Genomic DNA, 13,580 nt, shown 5'->3' on the forward strand with positions numbered 1-13,580 from the left:
TAACATTTGCAAAATTGTTAAAAATGAAGGAAATAAAGTATGTGCATATGGGTGTTTCAGTATATGACAATGTGACATAGTTGGAGTCCAGCATAAAATAGGCTCATTTAACAGCCAACATTACTGCAGTTTCCTACCTGACTCCCTATACAATTAAAACAAAAAGCTCCTAACTGAAAAAAAATAGGAAGAATCACATGTTGCATAATTTTAGTATAGTTAGTATAGTAAGTCATTTAATAGATTATTAAAAGGTGGAAGGTGGTAAGTGGAAGAAAGAGAAGGATTCAAGCCCATATTCCAACCTGAAAATAATGCATGGAAAGATTATCACTCTGAAGCATTCTGGCTTAGGCAGTTTATTCCATTACTTTATATTCTGACAAAGCTAGCTTGCTATTTGACATGTCTACAACCAGTACATGGAGAAAAAGTATACCAAATCTCATTGAAAATTATAGTTAGCTGTAATTCTAAAAACATTCTAAAACGAAAAATTATTTCTTTGTCTATATAGTGCCTATTGATAGATAAAAGCCAAAATAATTCTTATCAACAGCCATTTCAGATGGTGGTGGATAAACTGAAATTGTTTAGCTTCATTAAAAAAAAATAGTCTAATTAAGTCTAATTAGCAACAATTCTGCACTGATTTACAGTCAGCTGTTTTTCGTTGTACTTGCAACTGAGGAATGTACATGGACTGTTGGGCTCTGGTGTTCTCTGCAGCAGTGAGAACCAGGAGCCAGCATTTGCATTTCAGTGGATTACTCTGGATTCACAGAATTGTAACTAAAAAGACATTAGCCCAGTGTTTGTTTTCTAAAGTGAAGCTGGGGCTAATCCAGGTCTCACAGAAATGTGGGATTTCTGCCACAGGTTTTGGGCAAGAGTCCCATTTTCAGTGGAAAGTGACCTTTTTGTCCATTTGAGCTCTGGATACATAAGAACTGATTGAAAATTTGGTTACTGAGCCCGTAAATCTTCCAACTCAATTCCTCTTAAATGTTTAGACACTGCTATCAACAAAAGACTTTCCACAAAGTCTAATTTTTGTTCTGTAAGTGTCTGCTAATTACATAGGTTTTTCGGTGAGCTACCTCGACTCTGGGCTGGCTGCCTCAGGAAGCAGGGTGTTAGATTAGCAGTGCTCTTTCTATTATATTACCAAGTGAACATGCTTTCTGTTTAGGGTTAGTCATGGAATTGTATTTATTTTTGAAAGTCATACCACATGTTCCCAAAACTTTGTTTGCACAGCTGTAAGAAAAGATAACTGAATGGAAAGAATAGGCTTTCAAACAAGAAAAAATCATCTTCCAAGACAGCCACTTTACTTTCTTTGTAGTACAACAGTATATGTATAGATTTGTATCTGACATACTTGTACATCAGAAATTAAAATCAATGTTTTCTTATTATGTGGCATAGTTTAGGTTTCGGTTTGACAATACCTGTATATCTGCTCTGTGTGAGTGCACAAAGAACATAATTTTTTGACAGCTTGGAAATTAATTTTGGCATTACTAATTGTCATCAGTTTTCTCATGTACTGTAAATCCATAGGCAACCATAGGACTTCCACACCGACAGCAGCTGTATAGATCTCTTATTAACTCTAAACAACAGGTTATAATGTATAGTTTGTTATGAAAATAATTCAATTTTACTTTAAATATATACTTTTTTAAAGAAAAATTAAGAAATTTTAGTAGCATATATTCTTCAAATAAGGTCCACAAATATGAAATAAAACTAAAAAATATTCCAGTGAAATAACTGAATTTAAAAGAATGGATCCAACTAAGTGCAAGACAATGGTCTTTTGGTGAAATGAAGTGAAACCATTCATAACCTATGATCCTAATGGCTGCCCTCACACGTGAGTGGTGGAAAGCCTTTATCCCAAGAACAACTGGTCTGCAACAGTCACTTCAACACAGACAGAGCTCTGATCATTGTTTCTTATATTGTCAAGTGATTAAATTATACTATCTTATATGTGGGTTGGTATATAAGAATCAAGACCATCAGGAATAGTTTATGTTTAGGACCAATTTTTAAACAAGGGAAGTAGTTCAGAGAAGTTGTGTGCCTTGATTAATTCTGTTTTAGAACTCTAGATCTCATTGTCTCTCACTTTCTTTGATTCATGAGATTTTAAAAGGAAAATACACATTCCTGCTTTTTCAATACCTACAGTTTCTTAGATCTGAAAGAACTCCTATAGATTGAACTGAACATTAAAAATAAAATACAATAAAGAAGTACTCTGCACTAGGAAAAGAGATTTTGGCTGTCAAAAAACAGCATATCAGTCCAACAGTTTCAGTTTCCAGAAAAATTCCACTTTTGCAATGGTTTTACCTGAACTGCAAAAATAATTTATGCAAAGATCAGCCCTGAAAAAAAATTGTGATCAGTTCTGAGAGGCTTTTTAATTAATAGCTATTAGATTAATGTATATGGGGAAAGATATACAATCTAATATAAATTAACAGGAAGGAAGGCAGTTTTTTGTCTAGTTTAAATACCACATAATCAAACCTTTCTTTGTTCATAGCCTGGGAGCTCATATTCAAGTTTAGAATATCTTCATTTTCTGGTTAAGCGTTAAGAATCAGAAAAGCAAAATCTTTCTTCAGCTGGGCAACTCCTTTTTAGTGTCTGTTCTCCTCCTCTTTGATCTTCCAGAGCATTTAAAACAACATGACATAAATTTGTCTGTAGTCTTTCTTCCCCCTTCTCTCCTCAAAAGCCAGGACAGAATCTTCTACTTCAATACCATTATTTTACTACATTTGGACCAAGGGACAGAGAGCTGGATGTTCTTCTTAAGAAAGCTGACATCTACATTAAGTCCCTTTTGGGATGGTGGCTTCACTTCAGTTCCCTTCTGGGAGTCAGAGACTACTCCAGCTCTTTAGTCTCATTTACCTGCTAATGATGCTCTCCGCTCATTATTATTTCCACAGTTTTGATACAGACAGTGACTGCCATTTCCTCATGTGGTACTCTGTCTTGGATATGTCAATAGCCGTCCTTTTGAGAAGATGATTCTCTCTGAAACATTAGTTTTATGCAAGACAGCAGGAGTTTGTTCTTTTTTGAGAAATAAGGTGAAAGCAAATTGACTTGATTAGAAAGTTGGGATTCAAAGCAGTTTTCATTCACTTCAGGACTCAGTTCATATCCAGGATTTTCCTTCATGCTTTCCTGTGGCTTCTGATGCAGGACTTGTGAGGTGGAGCTTCTTGCTTGCTTGCCTCTCAGGTTGCTATGAGTGATGGTATCACAAAACCGGTCTTCAGCTAACACAGCTGCAGAGTGCTGAGGTAAGGAGACCCTAGCAGCATTTGTCCAGTTCTTAAGAAGCTGTATGGTGTAGCTCTGGCAGGACTCTAGACATTGCTTCCTGGCTTTGCAGGCATGGTTGCTCAAGAGGTACCGTATTCAGTGCCAGGGCTAAGATCTTGTCCTTTGCAATGTCTCACAGGTTTGTTGAGGGAAGTGAAGCAACAGGTGCTATGAGTTTGGTGTTGTAAAACCATTCTTGCTTCTCAGAACAATTGTCTATTAGATTGGCTTATGTAGTGATTTTCAAGCTTAGAGACTGCTACTGCCCCTTTTCACCTTTGATTATTTCCATTAGAGAAGAAATCAATGATAGCCAAGAATTTCTTTGGCACAAAAAGTTTGGCAGCCTCAGGCATATTTGGCAATGTCTTTGCTTATAGAGCCAAGCCCAGCGGTCTTTTCAAACATCAGCCTATTCAGTATCTTTGTGGTTTCCTTGTCATTAATATTTTTTGGACAATGTCTTTCTTTTCCCTTCTGAGTATTGTTTTTTCCCTGTTCTCAGGCCTCTTAATTTGCACTCTCAAAAAACGTTTATCCCCATTGCTTGTGTCTTGAGTGGCTCTTATTATTTCACTATTCAGACTCCGAGGAAAGGTTTAATTCTTCTTTATATTTATTCAAAAGGGAGAGCAGCTTCCATGTCTATCAGTGTGTGATTGTCTCTCACCTCTGCCATATCAATAGGTAGAAATTGCTAGTAGTATTATTTGTGAAAGCCTTTGAAATTGAATTATTCAATCGGTACATTGCTGAACTTCCAGAACAATTCACAGTCAAAATCAAATTACTAAGGCAAAGACTAGACATTTTACTCTGCCTCTTAAGAAATTTTAGGGTCTTTATTCAATCTAGTCAGAAATGTTGGCCAACCTGTGAGAAAGCAAAGCCCATAAAGCTCATAAATTAAACCACTCATACATTCAACAGAAGGATTCATTCCTTGGCCTGCCCCAAAGTGTGGAATGGACACAGGCTGTAAAGGAGAACATGAGATTAACACAGACTTGTTAGTACTTCTGTATGGGCACATTTGAGGTGAGGTGTGAAATGTTGGCAGTGTCGTTCAGTATCCTGGTTTGCGGATCAGTCTGTGGGCAGCTGGGAAAAGGTTGTGCCTTATCAGACAGTCTCTTGTATGTGAGGTCACAGTGTAGTGTTTGGCTGCTATCTCTTCAATTTGTTCCTTATCTTCATATGAATTGTTATAAAGCAGGCTCTAAATGAAAGCAGTTCCTAGGGCTACATAGTTTTATTATGGTTTGTTTTTTTTTTTCAACACCTGAGATTCTGCAAAAAGCAGGAACTCCATAAAATTAATTACTGGCCTCAACTGCTCTGCACAATGCCCTCCCAATTTTATCTTTCAGAAGATGGAGTAAAAAATCTGGGCTTAGTTTCAATTTTCCAGACTATATTTCCAGCTTGTAGTGGGTTTCAGATACTACCGAGATCATAGAATCACAGAATGGTTTGGATAGGAAAGGACCTTAAAGATCATCTGATTCCACCCCCCTGCCATGGGCAGGGACACCTTTCACTAGACCAGGTTGCCCAAAGCCCCATCCAGCCTGGCCTTGAACACCTCCAGGGATGGGGCATCCACAGCTTCTCTGGGCAACCTTTTTCAGTGTCTCACCACCCTTATAGTAAAGAACTTCTTCATAATGTCTAATCTAAATCTACCCTCCTTTCTTTTAAAACCATTACCCCTTGTTCTATTGATGTTCTTGTAAAGTAGCATGCACAGATTTAGTACTTCAAATTTTTACAACAATCAGCATCCTGTGTAAGAACAAAGACTGACTATTGTCACTAAGCAGGAACTCAAAATCTATTATTACAATTGAAAGAAATTAGATAAAATGTTCTGACAAAAGCATATGTTCCTATGATTGCTTGAAGGTAGAAAATGATGTATCAGTCAGTTAAAGTCAGAGTATGCCAGCACAAATCTGGTAGATTTCTTTGCTCCCTTACACTTCCTTTGATTTACTGGCTAAGTGGTAGAATGTTATAAGCATCTGCACTTGATGAGCTCTGACCCAAATATTAACAGGAGTGATAATGCTTCCGAAGACGAAATATATCAGCAGAAATGCTTTTTAACATAAAATATCTTTTTGGCCACAACTATGAGAACACTATGAGGTCTGGAAAGGAGCTCAAAAGCTAATGCAGGCCATCCTCCTAAGGTACAAGCCAGGTTCAACTTGGCTCAGAATTTTCCAGCACATTCAATTAATCTGTGCTGAAGAATCTCTGATGTTGAAGATGTCACATGACCCCACCTGCCTCTTTAGGCAGTCTGTTCTACTGTTTTCACTGTTAGAAAGTGTTTCATAATGTCCATCCCCAGACCTTCTTGGTGCAGTTTTCTTTCATGTCCTCTCTTCTTCAAACTGATCTTATTATAATGCTAGAACGGAGGTGGGAGAAATAAATGGAGTGAGTTTGGAGGTAGGGAAAAGCACTTTGTGTGGTTGCAGTCTTTTCTGACAAAGCTGAGTTTTTGCAGGTACCGTTTCTATCTCTCTGAGACTGGAATCACCTCTTCCAGCCAAAACCACAACTGCCCAGATTGGAATTGCTGTCCTAGCAAACCACTGTCAGAATACATCTGACCTAAACACACATTCAGGCAGTGTCAAGGCACTTTATTTTTGGTTCCACACAGACATTTTTGCTTGTAAGTAGAGAAGGACTTGAGGGTGATGTGAAAACTGGAGGCTGTCTTGGGCATAGCGATCATGAATTAATAGAGGTTTTGATTCTTGGAAAAGTAAGGAGGGGGTTTAGCAGAACTGCCACCCTGGATTTCCAGAGGGCAGACTTTGGTCTGTTTAGACGGCTGGTTGGCAGAGTCCCTTGGGAGGCAGTCCTGAAGGGCAAAGGAGTGCTGCACTGAATTTGAGAGAAGTCCTGGGCTAATTATCTTAGAAGAACTGAGAACAGCAAACCCCTTTTGCTTGAGTCCTTTCATTATACCAATGGCCCAGGGATTGTATTGGGCTGTATTTCATGTGAAAATGTGTTAAAATTAGAAATATTGATAAAATGATAAAGTATGCTTGACATTTACCATATTATGAGGAAGATATGCTGGCCATAGACACTGAGGCAGAAGCAAATTTTACTCACGTATAAATTTCTCCAGAGGATATTCCTTGCCAGTCCCAGATACATCAGGATTTGGGAGATCTGGAGTTATCCTTCCCGCTGTGAATGCCATGTTTCCCCCTTCCTTTCAGTTCTGGCTGAAGGAATTTCTAGACAGCACTGAGGAGGGTGTGTTTGCACACCACAGGGACTTCACGAACAGGCCATTTCAAAGCACGATTCTTGTCACTGTAGTTCAGTGGCTGACATAAGTCTTCATGTCTGGAGATGTTGCTGTCCACATCTGTTTGCCTTGTGTAATGGCATGCAGAGTTTCAGAACAGTCGCTTAGGTTTCAAAGCAACATGCTTATATATTTCTCCTTCACCCTACCCATTATGTGTGAGCAGAAATATTCCCTCTTCTCTGGGCTTTCAGAAGCAATTTGTATTTGGATGTCTTTGTGTCCAGATAGAGAATAAAGAATGCCAAAGGAAAGTAGGGCGATGCCCATTACACTGACATCGGGAGTATGTATTTTCCCTTCTCACGTTAGATTGAGTTGAACACATTAAAATGTAATGGTGTGCGGATACAGCAATCTTACAGCTGAGATGCACCCATGTTTTCTTAGTTCTCACGTTATGGTCTCAGCATGTGATGTTTGTGTGCTGCTCTAGTCCACATTTCACTGCTTTCTTTTTAAATGCTGGCAAATGTTTCTAAAGATGCTAATGCTTTTGGGAGGTCACAGACTTTGGTTATTCAACTGGGCCACCCTTGAGATTATGACTCAGATGTTTCTGAAGCTATGTTGATGGAAAAAATCACGGAGCTCCTTTTTTCTCCTCCCCATATTATGCACTATCACCACAGTAGAGATCTGGAAACTGACAGTTCAACCTCTGGAACAAAGTCCTTACCAAACTGTAAGAAATTGTACTTAAACCAGAGAATTTAGCCACTTAGAAACCATGAGGGAGTTCTGTTGACTTGTAGAGCTGAACAAACACAATCTTGTTGTGCTCTAAAGTGTTTTGACATATCTTCAGCTGGTATAAGCGAACATCATCAGTGAAAATATATATCTTTTTTAAATTCTTGAGTATTGTGTATTCTACATGTATTTTGCTACATATCAATGAAGTTTTTAAGCCAAAAAAAGTTCAGGCATATAAGTGTTGTTGTTTCTAGCATTGTAACTAATGTGCATTTAATTATCCTTCTAAGTGTACTACAGATTAGATTATTTTCAAGTACTTTTTATTTATTTATGTTTTGAAGTATTGGAGTGTTTTTTTTAATTGGAGGCTATCCTTTCCAGACAACACTGGGTATCATTTACATCCATGACCTTTTCCTCAGTGCAGGACAGACTTGGCTAAAACACTTCAGAAGCTGTATTTTAAGCATCTAAAAATAGCATGAGGCCCATTTACCCACCAAGCATAGGCAAAAAGCAGTCTTCCCCTCAGCCACTTGATATTATCTTCAGCTTCAGGATGTTACCTGACCTCTACTTAAGACCCCTCCCCACCCCCAAATTGTTAAGAAACTAAAACCAAAATGTTGCAGAAATTGTAGACCTTCTAGTAATTTATTTCCAGGAGCTTTATTAGGATGAATTTGTATGGTATCCATCCAGTGCTGCATCTGGTAGTCAGTTTTCCCAGCATAATGTAGTCAGTTTTTTCAGCATAATTGACAATGGTATCACAAATTAGCATACTTCACAAGATCATTTCTAATTTGTGCTTTATTTTCAGGAAAACAAGTTAGTTTTCAGGTGTTTCTTTTTTTGTTTGTTTGTTTGTTTTGTTTTGTTTTTCTTTGTTTTGTTTTGTTTTGTTTCCTAACAGGTATTACTAGGGAAATGGGTAAGAAGCCACTGGGGCACCAATACACATTGAACCTGTAGCTGTGACTTTATGTTATGTGAAAGGCGTTCCTGTTATGTAGTGACTTTTTTAAACATCACTACCTCTGTCACACTCATTGCTGGACTTCTGAAAAATTCCCTGGTACTGTTAATTAATGTTGCCTATGTACAGTCAGCATGAGCTAGGGTTATTTGTTCAGGTGGAGCCAGTTCTGGTCCTCTTATTCATGGAACGATACTACTCACTACAGCTAGTCTATAGACAGAGTTTTCTGAAACACTAAATAACACATGTTAACGAAGAGGTGCATGGCATTACTAGGTTGGTTGGCAGGATCACCAAACATTAACTTGTCATCGTGGTGAAATCTGTTTTGCTCTCTTGCTACCTGTTGGTTACTACTGAAGTCTGAGGGACAACTATTCTTCTGAGACAGTAAGTGTAATAAAGTGGCTTCTCCGCAAAACATTAATTAAAAAAAAAAATGACTTTTTTTGTTTGTTTGTTTATTTTTAGTCTTGGAATTGAACCAGGTGATTATTCCCACTTACGGAACTGTGCCAGAGCAGCAAAACCTTCATACTCCAGAATGGGTGGGTACTTCTTTGTTTTAACTATGAGTAGCGATAATTTTTTCTTGTATACAACAGGTAGAGCTGTTCTAACAGAATATCATTCTGTTGCATTTGCAGCACACAGTTCATCTGCGTGACTGAATCTGAGTAGCTGTATCTACTTCCCTAAAGATACCTGAAGTCATCGGCTCAAGTGTGAGAGTACAGGTTGACACGGTCACCAAACTCAACTAAAAGTGACAGGTCACTAGATTAGTTACAAATACATATTCACTATAAACTGATATACACACATACACCTCCTTTCTATATATAAAATTTTGTGTATGCATGTATAGGATTTCTCTGTGTGTTCTTATATCTATGAATATATCTATTAATATAGGAACACACCCTACATATAAACACATATACCTTATAAATTCAAACACACCCAGGTATTCGTTGGCCAACAAGTGAGTTCAGGACTCTTTTTTCAAAGAAGGCTTGGAGGAAAAGAAATGCCTTGCTCCAGTCAGAGACTTAGGTGGCAAGAAAGGAAGAAGACCTGGAGGTCTCCATTCCCTTAGCCAAATTTAAAGTTCCCCAGCTCACCTAATGTTTTCTGCAGCTAACAGGCTTCTGGCTCTAGATGAAGATCTCCTGTCTCAGATCTCATTTTCTCTAAGGACTAGCTAGTTGACTCCAGCAAACCCGCCACTGGGTGTGCCGTGGCACATGCTTTGCCAATCTGATGCCCAAATGGCATGCTGATGAGTCCAATTTCATTTTTCCCCTAGAGCAACAGAAGTGCAGCCTGCAGTTGCACAGAGAGATATAAGCCTGGATTCAAAAAGGTATAAAGTCATACACTTATCCTAAAGCTATTGGAAAAGCCCCACAGAAATCAAAAAAAGACATCTCTGTACTTCATTTCTCTAATGACAGAGGTCAGTGTCATTGGCTTTAGGTGTGTATTGACTATTCAGGCTACATCTACAAGTGGGTCAGTGTTATGGGAGGACAAAGCTTAAAGGAACAGGTTAAACAGTGTCAAGAGTTACTTGCTGGGACAATTAATTTTGAGCACCTGAGCTGGTGATGGTTTTTGCATACAGGAATCTATTCAAGAAACTGCTGCAATGGTGCCACCAAGTAATGAGAGCTGGAGCTTGTTCCCAGACAGCCCTGTCCAAAACATTGACCTGTAAACTGACTATTTACAAGTAACTGAGATGGCTTGTGCATTTCTCTCACTGCTGTCTACTAAATACTACTCAAGGAATGACAACCTGCTGCTGCTGATATTAGCTACCCCTTCAGTTTGCACAGAGGAGAACTGTATTATGTATGTGGAGATACAGGTCCTGCTGATTTATTTGTGTATGAGGAAGTATGCTGTTTTCTTCATACATCCAGAAGAGCATACCATACAAGAAAAAATGAGCTAAAAAGTTGTGAGATGGAAATCAAACATTCATATTCAGGCATTTGGATTAAGCCTGCCTTGTCTTATATGTAGATACTATGAATGGAGCTGTTTAGATCATTTATTTTTCATCCTGGCCACCAAAGAGAAAGCTCTTTTTCTTCACATCAAACTGAAATTGGAAACAGAATCATAGAAGAAAGAAACAAAGAGTTTCCATAGTGATAGAGTTTGGAAAGCAGTGTAAATGAAGGGATAGATTTAGCCCAAAGTACACCAAGGTGCACCAGAGCTGTAGGGGAGCTGCTTCAGACCTTAGCTGGAAAAGTACTTGTCATAGTGAAGGGTTGTGGTGGTTTTGTTCCTGCCTCTGCTGTAGGAAACAAATGCTAAATCTACCAGAAATTGAGTTTCCTTCCGGGATCTGAATACCCACCTGACCCTGCCTCTGAGAATTGTGACAGTTTTCTTCATTTGATGCTGCTTTGGTCTCTGGAAAAAGTATTTAATCATTTTCTGGAGCATGCAGTGGAACCAAGACCTTACATTTCCCTACTGAGGGCCCTGACTAACATGTTATAAAAATCCTCCTTAGACTCTTTTTGTGGTTCGATGAATTTTATTTTTTATGTATTTATATGAAATGAGGTAGCATCAGAACAAACAGAGTGTCGTATACCTTGTGGTTAGAGCAGTCTCCTGTAAGCAGTCATGGTAGAATTTATTTTTATTTCTACTAAAAATCAACTGTCAAAATCAATTTTTATTTTTGGTTACTCATGTTTACCAGCAGTTGTAATTTCTGCTCAGTTTTAGCAGCATCTTTTCCACACTGCTCCTTCCACGTCACAGGCTCCTTGTCTACCACCAGTCACTTTCAGTGGCCAGAAAGCTTGAATAAAATTCGGTTCTACCAAGCCTGCCCATGAGATAGATGTGTGCTAATTCACTCAGGTGTAGCTAGAAATAGAAACTGCGCTTCCCGCTCTACTCTGCACTCCCGCTCTACTCTGTGCTGGTGCGGCCTCTCCTCGAGTACTGTGTGCAGTTCTGGGCACCACAGTACAAAAAGGACAATAAACTGTTAGAGAGTGTGCAGAGGAGGGCAACGAAGATGGTGAAGGGCCTAGAGGGGAAGACATACGAGGAGCGGCTGAGGTCACTGGACCTGTTCAGCCTGGAGAAGAGGAGGCTGAGGGGGGACCTCATCTCAGTCTACAACTTCCTTGCGAGGGGGAGTGGAGGGGCAGGGGATCTATTCTCCGTAATCACCAGTGATAGGGCCCGCGGGAACGGTGTTAAGCTGAGGCAGGGGAAGTTTAGGCTGGACATCAGGAAGAGGTTCTTCACCGAGAGGGTGGTCGCACACTGGAACAGGCTTCCCAGTGAAGTAGTCACTGCACCAAGCCTGTCTGAATTTAAGAAGCGTTTGGACTGTGCACTTAGTCACATGGTCTAAACTTTTGGGCAGACCTGTGCGGTGCCAGGAGTTGGACTTGATGATCCTTATGGGTCCCTTCCAACTCAGGATATTCTATGATTCTATGAATAGGAAATCTAACCTAAAACTGAATAGTTTGTAGATTTGAAGGAAGTGCTGTGCCAGTTCTCTAAACTTAGATTATGTTTTCCAGCTGAAAGTATTTTGTGAATTTAATATTGCAGTTCATCTTGGAGAAGGCAAAACTGAATAAGCTGTTGACTAATAACAATTGTCGTGTTCTTATTATGATGCTGTCTCAAATTACAGGATCACGTGCTAACTTTGTCACGGGATCCCTGCCCCATTCAGCATGAGTAGGACATTAATCTCCACAAAGTCCAGATTCTGTGAAGAAGAATGTTGTCTGTAGTACTTCAGCAAGGTGTAAATGTGGCAGGAAAAATGCAGGAAAAGAATTAGAGGTCTTATGACTAGAGAAACTTAATGTGGTCCTAGATACTTGGATTTTACCCCTGACTGTAGTATAGGGCTTCTTTGCAAGGCTAACAAGTTTACATGCATCCAACTTTTTTTTTATTTGCCCAGTGTCAAAGGGGGACGTCTGTAACCTGTTTGCATTAGCACAAAGTAGTCACATATGGGCCTGAAGGTATTGCTCTCTGAAGAAAAGGACTTGCCAAGCCCTCTAGAAAAACTTGATGTCCCGGTTTCTCAAGCTGGAACTCCAGATCTGGGAGACAGGCAGCCATTTCTGGCATAAATCCTTAGGTGCATCATGCAGTCACTGAGTTAGTGCTGCCCCTCATGTGCAATTTCTGTAGTAGGAAGGCTTCAGAGGATTCTGAAAGAGTGAATTTCCCGGCTTCTGTATCCAGAAAAGGGTGAGAGGTGCTGAAAAGAGGGTTTTCAGGGGAGTACTGTCTTCACCTTTGTTCAAAATTTAGGACGTTTGGTCTGTCTGTAATCAAGAGTAGCTGGAATTCCTCTTGCAGCCAGCAGTTGCACGCAGGCTCAGGCAGGAAGTCCAGTGGGTGTCTCATCTAAAGTTAGCTCTGGGGACGAGGCTTCCCAATGCCTGGCCAGTTCCCAACTGCTTTCTGCTGACAGAAATATATGACCGCAATGACACCCCGTGTATTTCTACTTTGCACAAAACCTTCAGTCTCGGTTTGCTTCGATTTACTACATGCCAAAAACGTCTTTGCATGTTGGGGTACAGAAAAAAACACTTCTGATTGTGATCTTGCTAATAATCTCATTGTTGCTAAAAACAGATCTGACACAGCCCTCTGTTTTTATTAGCAAATGTGAGTCACAAGGAAAAATGTTAAATGCACAACAGTTTTATTGCCCTATGGAGACACACCAACGTTAGTTTCTTGTGGTATGCAAATAAATTTATATCCTGAGGAAGCAAATACTTATCTTGGTCTTGGTGTCAGAGCAGTTGTCTCTATTGGTCACTCAGAATGTAAAGTAATTACAGATCTTATGAAATAGCTGCTGCAATAAGAACTTTACATTTCTGTATCATTCCCAGACGAGCTCAACGCGCTTTACGAACAATGATGTTTCGTGATATCCTGGCAATATCATGTGTTTCCTTTTTAATTACTTGGTTGGAGGAGAAGGTTCCTGAGGCCTGTAGAAAGAAATAAATGTGTCCCTAAACAGGCACAGTGACGTTTTCATGGAGGTAAAACCCACAGCTGACAGGTAACCCATGGGTGCTCTGCCGGGCGGGCTCCATGCTCGAGCATGAGGACTCTCCGCAGGTGCCGTCAGCAGAGGTGATGTTACACAGGCTGTACTCAGCT

At 39.6% G+C, this 13,580-nt stretch overlaps 1 protein-coding gene across 3 annotated transcripts in view; it reads left to right on the forward strand.

Moving 5' to 3' along the window:
* The window catches only part of ANO6 (anoctamin 6), a 73,990-nt gene that overhangs the window by 17,999 nt on the left and 42,411 nt on the right, over positions 1-13,580 (forward strand). The window contains exons 2-3 of one of the 3 annotated variants that reach the window (XM_066992186.1): positions 8,853-8,929; positions 9,029-9,154. The exons of 1 other annotated variant lie outside the window; for it this stretch is intronic. Coding sequence is in view for 1 of the 2 variants with exons in the window: in XM_048065899.2 (XP_047921856.1) it covers positions 8,853-8,929 (77 nt within the window). In the remaining variant the exon portion in view is untranslated. The remainder of the gene's footprint in view (positions 1-8,852; positions 8,930-9,028; positions 9,155-13,580) is intronic. One more of the 3 variants, XM_048065899.2, reaches the window with a different exon arrangement.

This window comes from Anser cygnoides, chromosome 1 (assembly GCF_040182565.1).
Source record: "Anser cygnoides isolate HZ-2024a breed goose chromosome 1, Taihu_goose_T2T_genome, whole genome shotgun sequence".
Classification (NCBI taxonomy): domain Eukaryota; kingdom Metazoa; phylum Chordata; class Aves; order Anseriformes; family Anatidae; genus Anser; species Anser cygnoides.